Below are 18,877 nucleotides of genomic sequence, written 5' to 3'. Positions count from 1 at the left end.
CTCACGCCCTGTCCAATCAGAGTCGAGCAGTAACATGGACACACACAAAAAAAGCTTTTTCTATGCATTTATCTAAATGCGCTATTATTTTAAGTGACCTTTACACTTCATGGTCAAAGTAATCGAATAATCGAGAACATGCCATCTACCTCATCTGTGATGTTATCAGTGCTAAAATTGCGGGTCTACGCGAGCACGCCGCAGAAACGTGATGTTCTATTACGTCTGCCGTGCGGATCTGACCAATCGGCGGCGTAGGTGCCAGTTTGCGTCAGCGAGTGGGCGGAGTCGACTGATGGCTGACGGTTCACGGTGTGATTTTAAATTGACATTAACAATCGTGTGAATATTCTTCGCTAATCGACGCCTGTACTGTCATCCGGATAGAGAACGCGTACTTACATGTGGATTTAATCTGAAAACGCAAATATTGAACGGGTTAGGAAGAAGTTAAACGGCTGTTTTTTTATTTCTGTCTTCGCGAGTCCATGTTGACGTTCGCGTGCTTACATTGTTGAGGTTTTCTCGTGCGTGTTTTTTATTTTTTATTTATTTTTTTTATATCAATCCGTCCAGTTTTACACTTAACGTTAGTGGTGCGTGTTTTTGTCGAGGCGTACGGTCTAAACACACTGTAAACTCTCTGATGCACGGGCATCGTGTCAATCACAAGGTGTAAAGCAACTAACTTATATGAATTTTTGCTGTGTAGTTCAGCACCAGGCACGAGCGCAGAGATCCAGCTTCAACATGAGAAAAGTTTTTCTTGAGCAAGGGTGAAGAAGACGAAACCAGATCAGACTTTACACCTGAATTGAGAAGTCCGGGGTTGCCAAGTGTGTGAGCTGCTGGAGCATTCGTGATCTCAGAGGACTGCGGTTCATTAGGGATAATGGTGGTCAATACGATCCACTGGTTCAGGAAGGGCTTAAGGCTCCATGATAACCCATCTCTGCGGGACTCTGTAATAGGAGCCGACACTCTGAGATGCGTTTACATACTGGACCCCTGGTTTGCAGGATCGTCTAACGTGGGAATCAGCAGATGGAGGCGAGTTACTTTTGAATCCGAGCACGTGTGTGCAGAAAACAGAGGGGAGCAGACATCAGATCCTGTAACACTCCACGTATTTGTTAATAATAATAAGTATTTGAATAGTAACTAGTATATTTTCACTTTCAATAGTAGCCATTCATAGTGCTTATTTGTCATTACTAGTAAGTAATCCAATATTAAACTAATATATTCCATGTTAACTAGTAACCTTTAATTAGTTACTACTAGTAATTTAAGTGACAAGAATGTATTAGTTATTTGATACTAGTCATTTAGGGATAGTTAGTAAATAACTATTTTATAATTTAACAGATACGTTTAAATTATTTTAGCAGTTAAATTCTATGCCAATCTATGGTTTAGATAATAACTGTTCAGACTAGTATGTATTCCAGTCGTTGTTAGTAACTTTTCCAGTACTGCTACTACTACTAGTAATTAGTCATCAGGTACTAGTATTTATTCTCCTGGAGAGCTACCATCCTACACATTTCAGCTCCAACCCCAATCAAACACACCTGAACCAGCTAATCAAGGTGTTCAGGGCTACTTGATAATTACAGACAGGTGTGTTGGAGCAGGGTTGGAACTGAAGTCTGCAGGACGGTAGCTCTCCAGGAGCAGGGTTGGAGACCCCTGCCGTAGACCCACATAAAATTCAGTAGCATAAGTGCAAAATTTGTTACCAGTAAGAATGGAAATAGTTACCTGGGGCCAATATTTCTGTTGTCTATTCACTTAGCGTTAGCAATTTCACTGGTAACTATTGAATGCATATGTACTACTGTATTAATCAATACTAATATTGATTGAATACTAGTCTCTCTCTCTACACACATACATAGTGACTAGTCAGTAGTATCTGTTTTTAATTTCATTAGCACACACACACTTATGTGACTTAAAAGCTGTAGATCTGAATTGTGAGAGTGACCTCTTAACTGTCTTTTTGTTTCATTGTTTGAATATAAATAGCTCTGTAAGCTGTGCCATGCTGTATAATGAGAAAGTTTGTGTTTATAGTAAGAAGCTTTACATTTCCAGTTTGTTTATTTATATGCTGTAAGCTTATTTTTCAATTTAAATTTTACTTGGTGGCCATGAGGAGCCTTTTCTTATGTAGATATCTTAAAGACCATTTAATTACATTTAATTTGTGATTGTTTTACCATTTTGTAAGGAGCTGTACAATACCAAAAGAGTAAATACAAACTAACTGCCATTCTTTTTGCCTATTGTTAGTGCTGGGCGGATATATCTTTATAAGAGTGTACTGTGTTGTGAGATGCTTGAGCGGTCACCCTCATAGCAGAGCTGTGATGTAACGTACAGCTCAGCCACCTCTCCTCTCCTCTTTGGTGCAGGATGTGAGGAAGTAGGTCAGTGTGTTAGTAAATGCTATTACCTCATTCCCCTTTCAGCACTGACCTACTTTTCCACCTCCTTCAAACAGCCTCTCGCCTACGGTATACCACGACTTCTCTTAATGGTTGCTAAACTGTAACCAAAATTACAGCCCACACAAAGGCTTCTTTTGAGAGGTCACATGTATACTCTGCAGTACTTTTGTTCTTTTGTATTAGGTCTATGTGTCAAAGACACCCCGACTGATGTCTTGGTAATGTTTAATTTTGCATACACATGCACAGCCTATTTGTACAGTACAGCTCGACAGAAAGTTGTACTCATTTGTACTGTGCTGCTGTCTTTACAGTGAAAGTCAGCTCAGCAACTGAATCTGAAATGACTAATATGCCAAAAAATACTGATTGTTTCTATGCAGAAGCACAATCCTTACAAATCCTATAAATCCTTAATTATAAAATGTAGCCTACACCCTAATACAGTAAACATTAGTAATATTGTAAAATATTATTCCAACTTAAAATAACATTTCTATTTGATTATATTTTAAAATGTTATTTATTTTTGTGAATATTCAACAGCTATTACTTCCATCTTCAGTGTCACATGATCCTTCAGAAATCATGCTGAACTGATGCTCAAGAAGCAATGAAAACAGTTTTGCTTAAGATTTGTTGAAACGGTTTAAAAAAAATTATATATATATAAATTTTTTAATGGAATTTATTCCAGGATAACAAAGCCTAATTTTCAGCAGTCATTACTCCAATCTGCAGTCTCACGATCCATCAGAAATCATTCTAATATGCTGTTTTTCTGCTCATTAAACATTTCTTATTGTTATCAATGTTGAAAATGGCTGCTTAATGTTTTTCTAACAAGCTGAAATTTTTACTTTTCTTTAATGTAAATGATCCAGGAGTTCCCATAGATTAAATAAAGTTTCAAAAAAAAAAAAAAAATTGGGGTTTGAGGCCTTTGAATGTTGTTGTGAACAATGAGGGGTCAACCAGTATGAGTTTCATTCTTCACAAAAAGATTATATTATGAAGAATTTTGGAGACCAAACAGTTGCCGTTAGCCATCGAATTGTACAGTATTTTTTATTAATTAATATATTTATTTTTTCTGTACTATGGAAATCAGTGGCTACCATACTTTGTGTTCAACCAAAGAAAATCACTAAATCATGACAGAATTGTCATTTTTGGAAGAACTATTCCTTTCAGAAACACAGGTGTAGCATACTATAATTGTCTCTCTTTTTTTTAAGAAATAGTATGCAGTACACTGACAGTAAACTAGTGTTCCGTTCCATTCTGAACACAGCTCATGTAATGCAGAGTTTAACCAATGTGTTTTTCCATACCATTTGTCTGTTAGTGCATTTCAGTTGCTAGGCATTTATTAAAATTTGATTAAATATTCTTTGTATTACAGGTTTTTGCTGCAATGTCTTGAGGACTTGGACACCAGCCTTCGCAAACTTAACTCCCGCCTCTTTGTCATCAGGGGACAACCCACGGATGTCTTTCCAAGACTTTTCAAGGTCAGCGAACAGACCGCCTAGAGCCTGTTCAACAGTTTTGTGTAAACTCTCTGTCAGTACATGCTGTTCTGTGTCTGCCCCTTATTTGATGCTCCATCGCTCCTTTTTTTTTTTTCTCCCTAGGAGTGGAAAATCACCCGACTGTCATATGAGTACGACTCCGAGCCCTTCGGGAAGGATCGTGATGCAGCCATTAAGAAGCTGGCCACTGAGGCAGGGGTGGAAGTCTTCGTCAGGATCTCCCACACACTTTATGATCTGGACAAGTGAGTGTATCTGTAATCATTGCCATATGCCCATATGACTCCCACGTAGCTGCCAGCAGTCCTGTAGGAAGCTGTTGCCCATCATGCCTGATAGTTAACTCTTCATTGAGAATGTTATGCAGACAGATACTGAGATCACACAGGTAGAGAGTTGTTTTAATCTGTCGTATGAATATCAAAAAGAAATGGCATTTAAAATACTACATATTGTGATACTCAAAAAATTGTGTGATTGCGTGATATACATTTTTTTTTGTGATATGAATTATATTACAAAAAGTACTAAATCAAACCTAAAATATAAAAATTTAAATATATTAATACACTTTATAATATTATTAATATCATTAGAATTTGATTCATAATATAACACAATTTATTTTAAATTTTGTAATTTAATATGGCAATATAATATTGTATATATAGTTTAGTACAAAAATATGAAAATAAAATTAACTGTTTTTCTTATTCAAATTCTAATAATATGATAGTTTATTGCATTTAATGTTTACTTTATATTTTTTCATTGTACTTTTTGTAAGTAGACAAATATGAAAACAATAAAATTTCTTATTATATATAGATTGTGTTAAATGAAAAGGTCTAATTGCATACAATATGAGAACAATAAAATTGCCTCAATTATTGTTAATAATAAAATTGTAATATTATAGAATATTTCATTTTAATTTTATATTCAGTTTCTACAGGTTTACATGAATATGTGATGAAGCTGTTTGATGTTAAGTTTTGTGATCAAAAGTATATTAGCATTTGCTGTATTGACAATCATGCAAGTTCTTGTTATTGGCTTTACTTTGGTATCATGACGACCCTAAAATGCCATAATATTGTGTACATATTTTAATTATCCCATGTGTTCTGCCTGTCTCTAGAATCATAGAGTTAAATGGAGGACAGTCTCCTCTCACCTATAAACGATTTCAGACACTCATTAGTAGAATGGATGCTGTGGAAATACCAGCGGAGACTATCACGGCTGAAGTTATGGGCAAATGCACCACACCGGTCACCGATGACCACGATGGCAAGTTTGGTGTTCCCTCTCTGGAAGAGCTTGGTGAGACACCTCTCTTTGTGTATGTGTGCATGTGTCTGTTGTAAATGAGTTTTTGAATGAGGATTTGTGTCTTCAGGTTTTGAAACAGATGGGCTTTCTTCAGCTGTGTGGCCTGGTGGAGAGACTGAAGCTCTGACTCGACTAGAGAGACACCTGGAGAGGAAGGTAGACTTCTAATTTCATACACTGTTTTACAGTTGTGCTTTTTTGCATTGTATTACACCATAATTAGTATAATAATCATTGCACACTGAGCAGGGTTAATTATAGTTAGCAAAAACTAAAACCATAACATTTTGGTTTCTTGAAATAAAATAAATGCTAACTGAAATAAAAGAAAAAATATACCTTTTTTTATTTAATTTTTTATTTCAGCTACTTTCCAAAACAACTTATTCATTTTCACTCAGTTTAATTTGATGTACTAAAGTAACGTAAACTAAAACTAAAAAAAAAAAAAACTAGACGTATTTGAAAACAACAGCAATGAAACTAATAAAGGCAAAACTTTAACATAAAAGCAGAAATCATAAAAACAAAATCTAATTCAAAATACGAACAAAAACTATACATGTTAAATATAGTTTATGCATTAAAGTGTATGGATTAAATTGATTAAAAGTAACATAGATATTTATAATGTTACAAATAAAATTCTATTTAAAATAAATGATGTTCTTTTGAACTTTCTATTCATCAAAGACATCATAGAAATAAAATATCATGGTTTCACAAAAAATATTCCGCAGCACAAATGTTTTTAACATTGATAATAATAAGTAATGCTTCTTGAGCATCAAATCAGCATATAATAATGAATTCTGAAGGATCATGTGATACTGAAGAGTGGAGTAATGGCTGCAGAAAATTCTGCTTTGCCATCACAAAAATAAATTACATTTTAAAAATATAATAGAAAACGGTTCTTTTTAATTGTAAGTATATTACTGTTTTTACTGTATTTTTCATTGAATAAATATAGCCTTGGTGACCATAAGAGACTTCTTTCAACATCATAAAAAAAATATTTTTTTCAGGCTTGGGTGGCTAATTTCGAGCGTCCCAGAATGAATGCTAATTCCCTGCTGGCTAGCCCCACAGGCCTGAGCCCTTACCTCCGGTTTGGCTGCCTCTCCTGCAGACTTTTCTATTTCAAACTCACAGACCTCTACAGAAAGGTAAAGAAAACAGCACTGTCTTACTCTGACATTTAAGGTACTGTTTAACTGATAATAAAATAAAACATTATTCTCATGTCTTTCCAATCACAGGTCAAGAAAAACAGTGTCCCACCACTGTCCCTTTACGGTCAGCTGCTCTGGCGTGAGTTCTTCTACACGGCCGCCACTAACAACCCACACTTCGACAAAATGGAGTTCAATCCCATCTGCGTGCAAATCCCATGGGACAGGAACCCCGAAGCTCTGGCGAAGTGGGCAGAGGGCCGGACTGGTTTCCCGTGGATTGATGCCATAATGACCCAGTTGAGGCAGGAGGGGTGGATCCACCATCTGGCCAGGCATGCTGTTGCTTGCTTCCTCACGCGTGGAGACCTGTGGATCAGCTGGGAAGAGGGCATGAAGGTACTGCAACACTGGATTTCAGTAAAAGATCTGTTGTGGTTGCATTAGGATCTATATTGACATTGTTTGTTTTGTTAATTTGAAGTGTTTGAGGAGTTGTTGCTGGATGCAGACTGGAGCGTCAATGCTGGAAGCTGGATGTGGCTTTCATGCAGCTCATTCTTCCAGCAGTTCTTTCACTGTTACTGTCCGGTGGGCTTCGGTCGACGTACTGACCCTAATGGAGACTATATAAGGTGCCACTCTTGACCCTTGCTTATATTCACTAATATTTGGTTTACTATAATTTACCAGTTTGGTTCAATATTGAGACTATTCACTTTAAAAGCTGATTTAAAATTATTACTATTATTATTACAGACGCTATTTGCCCATATTGAGGGGCTTCCCTGCCAAATTCATCTATGACCCTTGGAATGCCCCAGAAAATGTTCAGAAGATTGCAAAGTGCATAATCGGAGTGCACTACCCTAAACCCATGGTTAATCACGCTGAGGCCAGCAGGATAAACATTGAGCGAATGAAGCAGATTTACCAGCAGCTGTCCTGCTACCGGGGCCTCGGTAAGAAAATGCATTTCAAAATCTAGTTTAACTTTATTTATTTCTGTTATTGATTGATTTGTTCAGTTAAATGCAGGTGCTTTGCTGTACGATCTTGGGTTTAATGGGTTTTCTCATAATGCTTTTCAGGGCTCCTTGCAACTGTTCCATCCAATACAACCAACAATGGAGATGGTAATGGAGCAGGTCCTTCCTCAGGAGACAACAACACACAGGAGATCACTCACATTACAAGTATACCAACAAGCACATTGTCATACATCTTATAAATCATCTCTGGAAATGTCTGATAATGCTGATGCTGTAATCTAGGGGTTTCCACATTTTTTCATCAGCAAATCCAAATCCTCTAGCTTTTGTTTTGGCTTTATTTTGGTAACTTCTAACCACAAATTTTTTTTAGAAATTATGCAAATGTGTAAATAAACACAAGGGTTTTGAACCCTATTTTTGTGAAACCCTGGTCTAATTGATCCAAATTTAGTTCTGTTTAATTCCTCATGCATATTGGCAGTCTGGTTTATTCAAGTTATAATTATGTTTGAATATTTACATTTTACCAGTGCACCCATCACCAGCAAGTTCTCAACCAGAGTTCTCACCATTTCTAGTGTCATGTGATCTGCAGTCTGGAAATATTGTGCAACCACAAACAGGTGATGAAATATGGGTTTTGAAATATAATAAATGCTGTTGACTTATTAAGTATGAAACAGGCCTTAGGCTGCTTTAATAAGATGTTTTTCTTTCTAATTTAGGTTACTCGGGTAATGGTATGGTTGGACAAGCTCACAAACAGTCACAGAGAGGTGAGTTCTGTCCAAACCAATTTAGAGGACTCTTAACAGATTCTGAACTCAAGCTGTATTGAACCACAAAACAGTTTTATGTCTAAATGTGGCCTGAAATGTTTTGATTTAACTGAACTACACTTCTTGGACAGACTAGTTTAAACACATCTGATCTTGCATTAAAAACAAGGGTTTACCTCATGTTTGTGGAGGATAATTTTGATGAAAGCACAGTTACGCTACCATTTAGAAGTTTTGGGGCGGTATGATTTTTTAAATAGTTTTTTAAAAAGCCTCTTATGCTCTTCCGGACTGAATTTATTTGACCAAAAGTAGAGTAAAAACATTAATATTGTGAAAAATAGCTGTTTTCTGTAATATAAAGAAACCTTTCCACTTATAGAAAGTTATCATGTATAATCATATTTGAATTAGAAATCTTTTGTAACATTATAAATGTCTTTACTGTCACGTTTGATCAATTTAATGTGGCCTTGCTGAATACAAGTATTAATTAACCCAATCTTTTGAACGGTAGTGTTTGTTTTTCATGCCACTCCAACAATAATGTTGTAAAATAGAACGTATAACCTCACATACTGTTTCTGTGTTCAGGGAGAGGGACAAGTACTTTAAAACGACATACTGAAGACAGAGCTTCAGACAGTGCATCGAAGATTCAAAGGCATGACAGTATCTAGCTGTCTCGGAAGCAAGGATTTACACACTCCTCCTCAGACTAGTGTTTGGACCTCTCCTGAACCGTAGCACAAAGGACAATGTCTCTGCACACCATATCTACTCCTCCATGCTTATCTTTGCCATAATGTCATTCTGCTTGTAGAGCTTAAGTTAGCATTGAGGTCAAGCAATCCAAATGCCAGTCATCAGTTTCTTTTTGAAAGTGTGTGTATCTAACATACCATTTGACGTCCATTTGTGCAGTGTTGGGTTTTGGGCAATAACTGTGCTATGTAATAATAAGAGGGGTTTATTTGGAAATTCTTATCTTAATAGCGATAATCGAGAGCATACTGGCCACCAATTGAGAACCTTTCAACTTTTTGTCAAGTCAAAGGATTTGATTGATCTAAATGTTCAGTACTAATTTATAAATAGACACATTAAAATATCCGTGAAGTCCAGAGCAAAAATCTGTATATTAAGTTTAAATTGTGCTTTTTATACTAGAGTAACTATAGTTGAGGCCTGTGGCTCTTAAGCACAAGTGGATTTGTTTCAAGGCAATTACAGGGAAACAAAGCCTACTATGTATATAAGAGTATACTGTAAGTAATTCAGTCTACAAACCATTGTACATAACTTTTTTCTTTCTTATTTACAGACTCGCTGTTATATTTTTTATGAGACAATACTTTTTTTGAATGTTGTAATGTCTTCTGTTTGTTATAAATCACCATTAAAACATGATAGACCTGTTGAAGTGATTATGATTTAAGCATGTTCATCAGTATTATTAAAAAGAAGAAATTCTTAACATTCATGTAAGTGTTAGCTGTTAACAGACCACATGTAATCTGTTGTACACGATCAGATTAGCTTTTATGTTTGTAGGATTTGAACAAAGACTGATTGTAAACCTAAATTTGAAAATACACGTACACAGTAAAGACACATGGAAAATTTCACTGAGTAATGCGGTTCTTCCCTTCCAAACATTAATATCTGACAGTATACCATTCAAATGTTTGGGGTTGGTAAGATTTAGAAAGTTGTAACGTCTCACCAATAAGGCATTTATTTGATCAAAAATACAGTAAAAGCAGAATTATTTTGATATTTTAGCAGTACATTTTGAAATACTACTATAATTTAAAACTGTTATCTATTATATACTTTTAAATACATTTTAGTATTTTTCCTATAATGGCATAGCTTAATTTTCAGATTCTGTTTTTATCTTTATTCAAATAAATTATGTATCCTTCATATGAAACTTTATATCCATCAAAGAATGTTTTAGAAATGTATCACAGATTCCAGAAAAATATTAAGCAGCACAACTGCTTTCAACATTGATAATAAATCATTAAGAAGCAAATCAGTATATTAGAATGATTTCTGAAGCGTCATTTGTGTCAAATTGTGGAGACCATCTGGGTTTTAGGAGGTCCAGATGTATATAAGGTCAGAAGCCTGATTTATACAACATGTATATTATAATATATAATATGTGAATTAATATAGTAATTAGATTTATATTGTAACTCTGCTATTTAGGAAAGTCTTGAGCATCCATGGTGTGATCTCATCTATCTCACCGACATCATGGCCGAGTTTGACTACAAAAATCTGAAAAATGTTTTCAGAAAAAAAAGGGGTAGAATTATCCTCTCATTTATTATTTGGAGTTATAAAGATAATAAGGTAACACGTTACAGTAAGGTCCTATTTGTTAACATTAGTTATAATGCAACATAACAGTGAGCAATACATTTGTTACAGTAGGCCTATTTATTAATCTTTGTTAATGTTTGTTTACCATAGGAAATGTTGAAATTAACATTAAAAATTAAAAACACTTTTAAAGCATTTATTAATCTTAGTTTGTGTTAACTAATGCAGTTAACTAATGTTAACAAGTGGACACGTATTGTAAAGTGTTACTGATCAGACTTCTATGCATCAAATGCATAAATATTCTTGCCCCAAAGTAGCTATTGCCAGAGCCGTCGCAAGTGTGGTAAAAGGTAGTGATGATTCTAGGAGCCCACGGCTAAGGCCAGCCTAATAAGATGCTCAGGACAGTTGATGGGCTGCGTCACGAAAGCTTACCATCTGCACGTGTTTTTAAGCCTTGCCAATTTAAACATTCAAGAGTTTAAAGCATTCAAACACAAGACGCGGAAAAACTACTGGGATGAAGACCACAACTCCCATGATTCCACATTTAGTCACATCAAAGTATGCTACCTGGTCTTTGTTTGTTTTGAATATGCGCCCTCTAGCGGCATTCAATGACATATTGTGCCATTAAGGTTAATCCAAGAAAATGAAATAAAGAAAATCACTCACTGATCTTGCCCGGTTGATTGTAATCCATTACATACCTTTCTATCAAAGTTATCTGACATTATCAAGATGAATTTGTTCCGACAGTTTAACTCTTACTTCTCATAATATATTACCACCATCTAATAAACAATAGCAAATAAACTGTGATAATGAGAGAAATGTTGAAGGTGTCTGAATAAATTTTAGTTTGACTATGCAGTGCTATTTTACATTTAATTATTTGTTTTCTGTACCTATACTACAAACTTAAAAAAACCTAAACATTGTGTAAATAGCACAAATCGATAAATTAAACGAAAATACCAATTAAACAATTTCAAACAAGGGCCACTGGTGCAAGAATAAGGTGACCTTTCGCGCCATTTTCCGGGGACACGTTCTGGCCAGGATTTCTGTATTGCCTAAAAAATATCCAGATTTTTGTTTTCCTGTTTTCATACTTGTTGAAGGTAATGATCTAAAAGTTTGACCAATAGCATGCATGCATTATACATAATCGACCAATTGTGGTATGTGTAAGAAGGTGGGATCTACAGAGAACAGTCAAAGTCATAAGTATTTCAAAGCAGCTAGTTCTTGATATAAACCATATGAAGACCATTTTCCCAATGTCAACTTTTTTATTACATAACAAATCACACCACACATGACCTGAAACAGCAGATGGACAAAGACATTGTGACATGCTGATAGTGATGAGCACCACTTCTTTCACGATTACACATGCAACAGGTTCTGACCACTCACCAGATCTACTGTTACTCATCTCACTGTCACCATGGTGACACGAGTGTGATGAATCAAAGCAGATCGTGGGATGGGACACAGTGGGAGTCATATATGGTTTGTGTAAATATACCATCTGCTGTGTGAACTCAGTGCCTTACTGCAGTAAGTATTAGTTTTTTGTTATGTATGCTTTGTAGGCAGTGTATTTAACTTCACAAATTTGTGATATCATTCTATACACTTTTTTTTGTCAAATTAAATCTGTGGTGCTATAATAAAGTATATGTATATATATATGTATGTGTATATATATATATATATATGTATATATGTATGTATGTATATATATATATGTATATATGTATGTATGTATATGAATGGCTTTCCCCACTAGATGGAGCCATTAGCTAGAAAGTCCTGCAGTAATCGGGTTTTTGAGATGCATAACTAGCTTTTCCAAACATGAGTTTGGCCCACCCGTGACTTTACAGAAGATCCGACAAAAAAAAATAAATAAATAAATAAATCTCAAAGCATGCTGGATAACATTGAAAACACACAAGATAAAGGGAGACATATAGGCTTACCAAATAATAAGGAATCCATGTTAATTGTTATGCTGATAATATAAATTATTGTTCAAATCTTTGGGGTCAGTGAATTTATTATTATTATTATTATTATTATTATTATTAATATTAATAATAAATATAATATCATTATTAAAAGACTTTTAATCAGCAAGGATGCATTAAATAAAAAAAGATAGTAAAAACAATGTTACACAAAAATCTATTTCAAATAAATGCTGTTCTTTTGAACTCTCTATTTATCAAAGAATCCTGAACAAATATATATGGTTTTCACAAAAATAATAAGCAGTACAAATGTTTTCAACATTGATAATAAAAAAATAATGTTGCTTGAGCACCAAATCAGCATATTCGAATAATTTCTGAAGGATCACATGACATGAAAAATGCTAAAATTCATCTTTCCCATTTCAGTATATTGAAAACAAATATCAAATAAATGACACCTTGGTGAATACAAGACACTTTTTTCAAAAACAAATTGGTGTTATTGCTGGTTGGTTTTTAAATCTAATGTTTAAAATTTCCACATTGACATCACTAAAAACCAACTCATGGTTGCATACAGCACATTCTGATTAGAAGATCTGAGAGCAGATTGCACAGAGGACAGCGGAGCGCTTCAACATGACCTCAGACATGGAATATTTACCACCTTAATATTCCAGCATCCAAAGTCCAGGGCAGGAAATTATAGACTTTAATCTATTTTCATAATTTCCCTGAGTTATGCCCCATAAAATCAATGTGTAACATTTGCTAATAATACCCACTGTCACATTTCAAATGAAAAAGAGCTATTTATATCCTCGCTTAATAACCTTATGTGTTCGGGTATAACTCAAAGTGTCATTTGCAGGATAAAGCAGCCATCCGGTTGGAGCCATACACGAGGAGTGGACAAAGAATGGAGAACAAAGAGAAAGGCAGAGGCAAGAATTTATAGATATAGAAAAATCAGAGCAGTAATAAATATTAATGAAACCTTCCCAGAAAGGTGCCGCATAAATTAATTGATTCATCAACACTAATCAAGCTCAAAAATATCCATTATTTTGAAGCTATGAGAAGCTTGTGAGAAATGTAGTTTACCATTAAAGAACTCATAAAGTCCTGCGTAAACAGCTCATGCCACAAGGCAATATGTAATGTAACTTCATTATAGATACCAGTGAAGATTTTAGTCTAATCATTAAAAAGCGTGAAATTATCTCAAAATGCTGCCCAGAGGCCAAAATATTGGGCAATACTTGCAAATGAGATTCTGACAGCAACACGCAAGTAAACATTCATTGATCTGAATATTTATCTGCATAATACATACCTTCGAGAGGTATTTTATATTGCTCATTATTAGAGACTTTGATGAGGAATTTCAAAAGCTACATAAATTACTTGGCACAAGTCAGTATGTGACAGTACAACAATGACTGAGTGCCACAAACGGCAAGAAATGTACATTTACAATGTAGTAAGGAGAGAAATGACATAAGACATTTTCTTTGATAACAATATGGGTTGATGGGTCATTGTACTTGAATAAAATTAAGTTTCAGAACTCAAAACTCGTTAAAAACAGCTTATATTGAAGGCAGTCTGCCAAAACAACAGCTTTTGGAATGTTCTACTCTATGATGTAATGGTGTGGATAAGCACCGCCTCCGCAGAAGATAATCATCACTGCCTGTTTAGCCCCGCCCACAGATTCACGCATGCACACACAATTCGATGTAGGATTTTCAGAAAGATTGAAATTAAAAGACGATGCTTTGCTGACTATATCGCAAACACACACAAGCCAATCATAGCAGTGGGCGTTTACTTCCGAGTCTACAATCCGACAGGCCTATTCGAACAGAGCTTTCTGAAGAGGGGGTCAAAAATAGGACAGAATATAGCCTATTGCTTCTAAATTATGTTTTTTGATGTAAAAATCTTGATAAGATTATTCAGAGAACAGTACAAAATAAAAACAGAGGCAGTTCATGACCCCTTTAACTCAAAATTGTGAGATTCAAACTCGGAATTGCAAGAAATGGCGTCATAACTGTAAGAATTGTGACATGTTAACTAAAAACTGCCAGATGTAAACTCAGAATTGCAAGAAATACAGTCAGAATTTACATTAAAAAGTTGCAATTACTATATTTGTTTTTTAATTCCATGTTGGAAACAGGCTTCCATGCTTAATCTCCTGTTCGAAGTGGAGCTACTGGATTAAAGAGTGGCCTCTCTTGCCTAAGACGCAACTTCCCATAGCTCATCTCAAAGTCCTTTTTTGTCCCGTTGAGAACTTCCAGACTACCTGAACGCACATCATAACCAAAAGAGCGCAGTTTCTGAATGCGATACTGAACTATCTGCATTATCACTTCTAACACTGTGGGAGTCTCCATGATCTGCTCCATACTGACTCCAGCAGTAAGGAGGCCTTTAAAGCGATCAGCTAGTATAGGCACAGAATAATATAACAAGGCTGGACACTGAAGTATGATCTGCCTGAGCTCTGCTTCTGTGCTTCCCAGGGTCTCCCGGGAGTAGATCGGGGTGAGTCTCATATTTTTAGGGTTCAGCTCAGTAACAAATCCCTTCAGTTTGGAGATCAGCCACAAGAGCTCATCCCGGTAAAGCCCACGTTGCATCTGCAAGGCCTCTGGAAGCTTTAGAAGCACGTAGGGATTCTGTGTAAGCAGCTTCCGCAACCAGATCTTCATATTGTCCTGTTTCCCGCCCAAGTCCAAATAGGTCTTCTGCAGGGTTTGGATCATCTGCTCGTTTTGCTCGACGGGTTGGCTGAAGCTCTGAGGGGCGCTGGCCATGAGCTTGCTGATGATGTGTTTTTTTAAATGTAATGTCTGGAAATACGCAATGTTGGCTTTCTGGTTGTCATGATTGGAGGACGAGGAGAAAAACGAGGCAGGGAATTTTTCTATGATTCCTACTAGATCCTTCTGACTGGCGCATACTGACATCCACAGCTTTTTCTGTGCCTCCATTTGATCTGGTTTGCAGAGGATGGCCTCAGGATGGAGTTCTAAAACACGCTAGTCCCCATGTCCCTCAGCAGCGCTGCGGTCTCGCTCACGTACACAGGACTTTGGTGCAACACCCAACTCCTCAGCTTCCGGACTTTACTGATGTCTACGGACAAGTCATACAGGGCGTTTATGGCAAGTGGGTTCTCTTCTTGAACGATCACGGAGCGGGGCCTCGTGAGAACCAAAGGAGCTGTTTGAGCCAGCTGGCAGTAGAGACACAGGGATGTCGTGACTAATCGCAACATGTTTGCACAATCTACAGGTCTGTGGGTGGGGCTGTTGGGTAATTGTTTGCATTGCATGAAAGTAACATGTCTGAAACAATTGGAAAAACATATAACATAAGTCTCAGTGTTAACTAAACACTTTCTCATTCCCATTAAGCTGATATCACATGAAGTCTTTCGAGTGAACACTATAGAGTGAGCACCCAGACACTAAACTATCTACCCATAGGATAATTTTCTCTTGTAGTGCTTTTCATTTACTGCAAGATCTCTTTACAGTAGTGTAACGTTTCTTAAAAGAACCAAGTTATTTTACATCAACACCTAAGATAATTTACTTATGGTTACTAACTGTTAGATATTAGCTTTGGAGAAAATGGCAAAATTACACAACAGCAACTGTTGGGTACACACACAGAAAAAGGTAGAAACAGGTTAGACAGTTTCTTTATAAAGAGATCATGAAATTTTATCTTGAGATTGAAAAAAAAAAAAAAAACACACACTAGATACCTTGAGGGGCCAGGATGTCCCAATAGTTCTTGAATGACATTTATTAAAATGCACTATTAACCCCCATGATCTGTTTGGGGACTTTTAGATCATATAAATACATTTTTAGACTTTTGTGGCTTTTTTGAGGCAAGCATATACCGGTGTTCTCGTGTTTAAAAAAAAAAAAAAAAAAAAAAGTATACTAAAAAAATGTATGTAGTATACAGTTTTTGGATTCTGAAGAAAGAGAACAAATCACCAATAGCACATATTGCACTGAGGGGCACATCAAAATTGTTGTTCAGTAAAATGCATTCAAAAATCAGAATAGCATACATTAAATGTCCACCATGAAAAATAAAATATTTAGAATTCTTTCCTTCAGCACATCAGTATCTATCTAAAGTTACACATAAACACATTACATTTAATCTCAACAAAACATGAGGGAGTGCGTTCTCTCTTATGAAACATAAGTCATGACATCGAGGTAAAGAAACAGCATAGTCTAAATGCGGATTGCATTTATCAGTCAATAATAACATTTCTGAAACGCGATCATAAGACAAACTGATTAGTACCTCCGCAGTGACAGCGGTCACATTTTCACTACTGGATCTCTTGTTCTGGTTGTGACGCCTATGAGGTCTGAGCACAGCAGCGCCACCCTTAGTACAGGAGGAACACTGAAACGGGTAAATATACAAACATTTAGATTTATAGAGTTTGATAGGTAATAGGAACACAGTAAAGGGAGATATGCCTATGAATTTGCCACTAACCTTAACTACAAAATAGCCAAAACTGGCACTAATGTAATATGAATGACGGCCAACTTTTTAACAGAAAATACTATTTTAAGCTGCAGTCATTGGGGACTGTGTTTTCAAAACAGAAAAGTTGCTTAAAATGGCATCAAGGACTGTGAGTTCTATAATCAGCACAGAGAGCAATTAGTTTGAACAGCAATGGAGAGTGAGTCACAGTTGGAGCTTAATCACAATGCTGGATCATGCCTGCCTACTCAAACTGTTCACTCAGCCCACCCATGAAGTCTCTACAATCTGGTGACTTACAAAGAGCTTTGTGTTCAGACAGCCCCCACAGACTATCATAGGCCGACAAGGTACAGTTTAAGACAATGGATTTTTAAATTTTTTTATTTGAAGATTTTATTTGATTTTTTAAAAATATATTTTTTTTTTTAAATTTGTAGGTATAATAAAATAAAAAAGAAAGATATATATATATATATATATATATATATATATATATATATATATATATATATATATATATATATATATATATATATATATATATATATATATTGCCCACATGAAAAGATACTATAGTAATCTATATTAAATACTATAGTGTTTTTTAACCATATTTAGTAAAGAACTTGAATTACAGTTTTTCTCGATTGCTAACACACTATAACTGATTCATTTGACCCAATTTTCCAAACCATTCATACAGTTCTCGAAACAAAGACACGTTTATCAAAACTTTTAACACATTTCATCTGTTTGCACACACGTTCCAATTTGCTCAGTGTTTTCTACAAAACTCTACACAAAAACGCCATCATTTTGCATAGGTTTAACCAAGTTCTCATTCAGAAAACACAAATACACAATATAATTAACTCAAGCATCAAAAAATGCACATTTATTCATGTGTGAACATTCAGTAGCAAAACTGATGAACAGAATCTCAGGATGCACAGGAGCACAAGTGATTATGAGTTTTGTAAAAATGAATCCTGATAGTGAGAAACAAAGAGGAATAGGAGGGGAAAATACAAATGAAGGGGATGAGGTCAAAGGTCATTTGTTCCTGATGACAAAGCACTAGTTGACCATGTTCTTCTGCATGGACTGACCATGAAAATAGAAGTTGTAGCCAAGTATGTATTGTATTTGTGCAGAACTGAGAGAAGATACTACCAATGCTGTAATGCAAATTGGCAGATGATGCTGAATAAACTGCTATAAGAAATAAGGATACTACCAATGCTGTAATGCAAATTGGCAGATGATGCTGAATGAATGAATGAATTTACTTATGTATTTATTTATTTATTCATTCATTATTTATGTATTTCTGTAAAGTAACTGACAGTATATTCCAATGTGTGTTTACTGTAACATCTCCCCACAATATATTAACTTTTCTCTTGTAGTGCTTTTCATTTACTGCAAGATCTCTTTACAGTAGTGTAACGTTTCTTAAAGTTTATTGCTGAGTTTTACTGTATCTGCTCCCCTCTATTTATGTCGTATACTGTAACAGTCATTGACTAGCAAAAGGATTCCTATTTCCCAAAAGGAGGTTTTCGTAACAGTAATTTGAATTGATCTCACTAGTGTTCTCTTGACAGTGAAGTAGTTTGTGTATTTGGCAGGTTTGTGTGTCATCTGAGGCCAAAGTTTGAGTCTGAAAAAAAAGAACATGTCTTTGACTAAAGTATTTGATTTTGACCTGGAAGTTTGAAGTTTG

The 18,877-nt window shown here is 35.5% G+C and overlaps 1 protein-coding gene and 1 pseudogene across 2 annotated transcripts; one reads left to right on the top strand and one right to left on the bottom strand.

The window, feature by feature from the left end:
* Nucleotides 1-215: 215 nt before the first annotated feature.
* On the top strand, nucleotides 216-9,702 carry LOC109069230 (cryptochrome-1-like). Of its 2 annotated transcripts, XM_042744248.1 has the most exons (14): nucleotides 282-312; nucleotides 713-1,050; nucleotides 3,862-3,970; nucleotides 4,094-4,236; nucleotides 5,133-5,317; nucleotides 5,394-5,482; nucleotides 6,355-6,495; nucleotides 6,589-6,900; nucleotides 6,985-7,136; nucleotides 7,261-7,463; nucleotides 7,593-7,697; nucleotides 8,027-8,119; nucleotides 8,222-8,272; nucleotides 8,870-9,702. In XM_042744248.1, exons 2-14 carry the CDS (start codon nucleotides 893-895, stop codon nucleotides 8,953-8,955), a joined length of 1,827 nt encoding a protein of 608 aa, XP_042600182.1. In that variant the 5' UTR covers nucleotides 282-312; nucleotides 713-892; the 3' UTR covers nucleotides 8,956-9,702. The 2 variants fall into 2 exon arrangements, with proteins under 2 accessions (XP_042600183.1, XP_042600182.1); XM_042744249.1 differs by lacking the exon at nucleotides 713-1,050 and having other exon boundaries at nucleotides 216-312.
* Nucleotides 9,703-12,914: 3,212 nt separating this feature from the next.
* LOC109069226 lies at nucleotides 12,915-17,120 on the bottom strand (annotated as a pseudogene).
* Nucleotides 17,121-18,877: the final 1,757 nt, after the last annotated feature.

This window comes from Cyprinus carpio, chromosome B18 (genome assembly GCF_018340385.1).
Source record: "Cyprinus carpio isolate SPL01 chromosome B18, ASM1834038v1, whole genome shotgun sequence".
NCBI classification, from domain to species: Eukaryota; Metazoa; Chordata; class Actinopteri; order Cypriniformes; family Cyprinidae; genus Cyprinus; species Cyprinus carpio.
The sequence above is the reverse complement of the archived record's forward strand: the minus strand, read 5'-3'. Positions and strand labels throughout refer to the sequence as shown.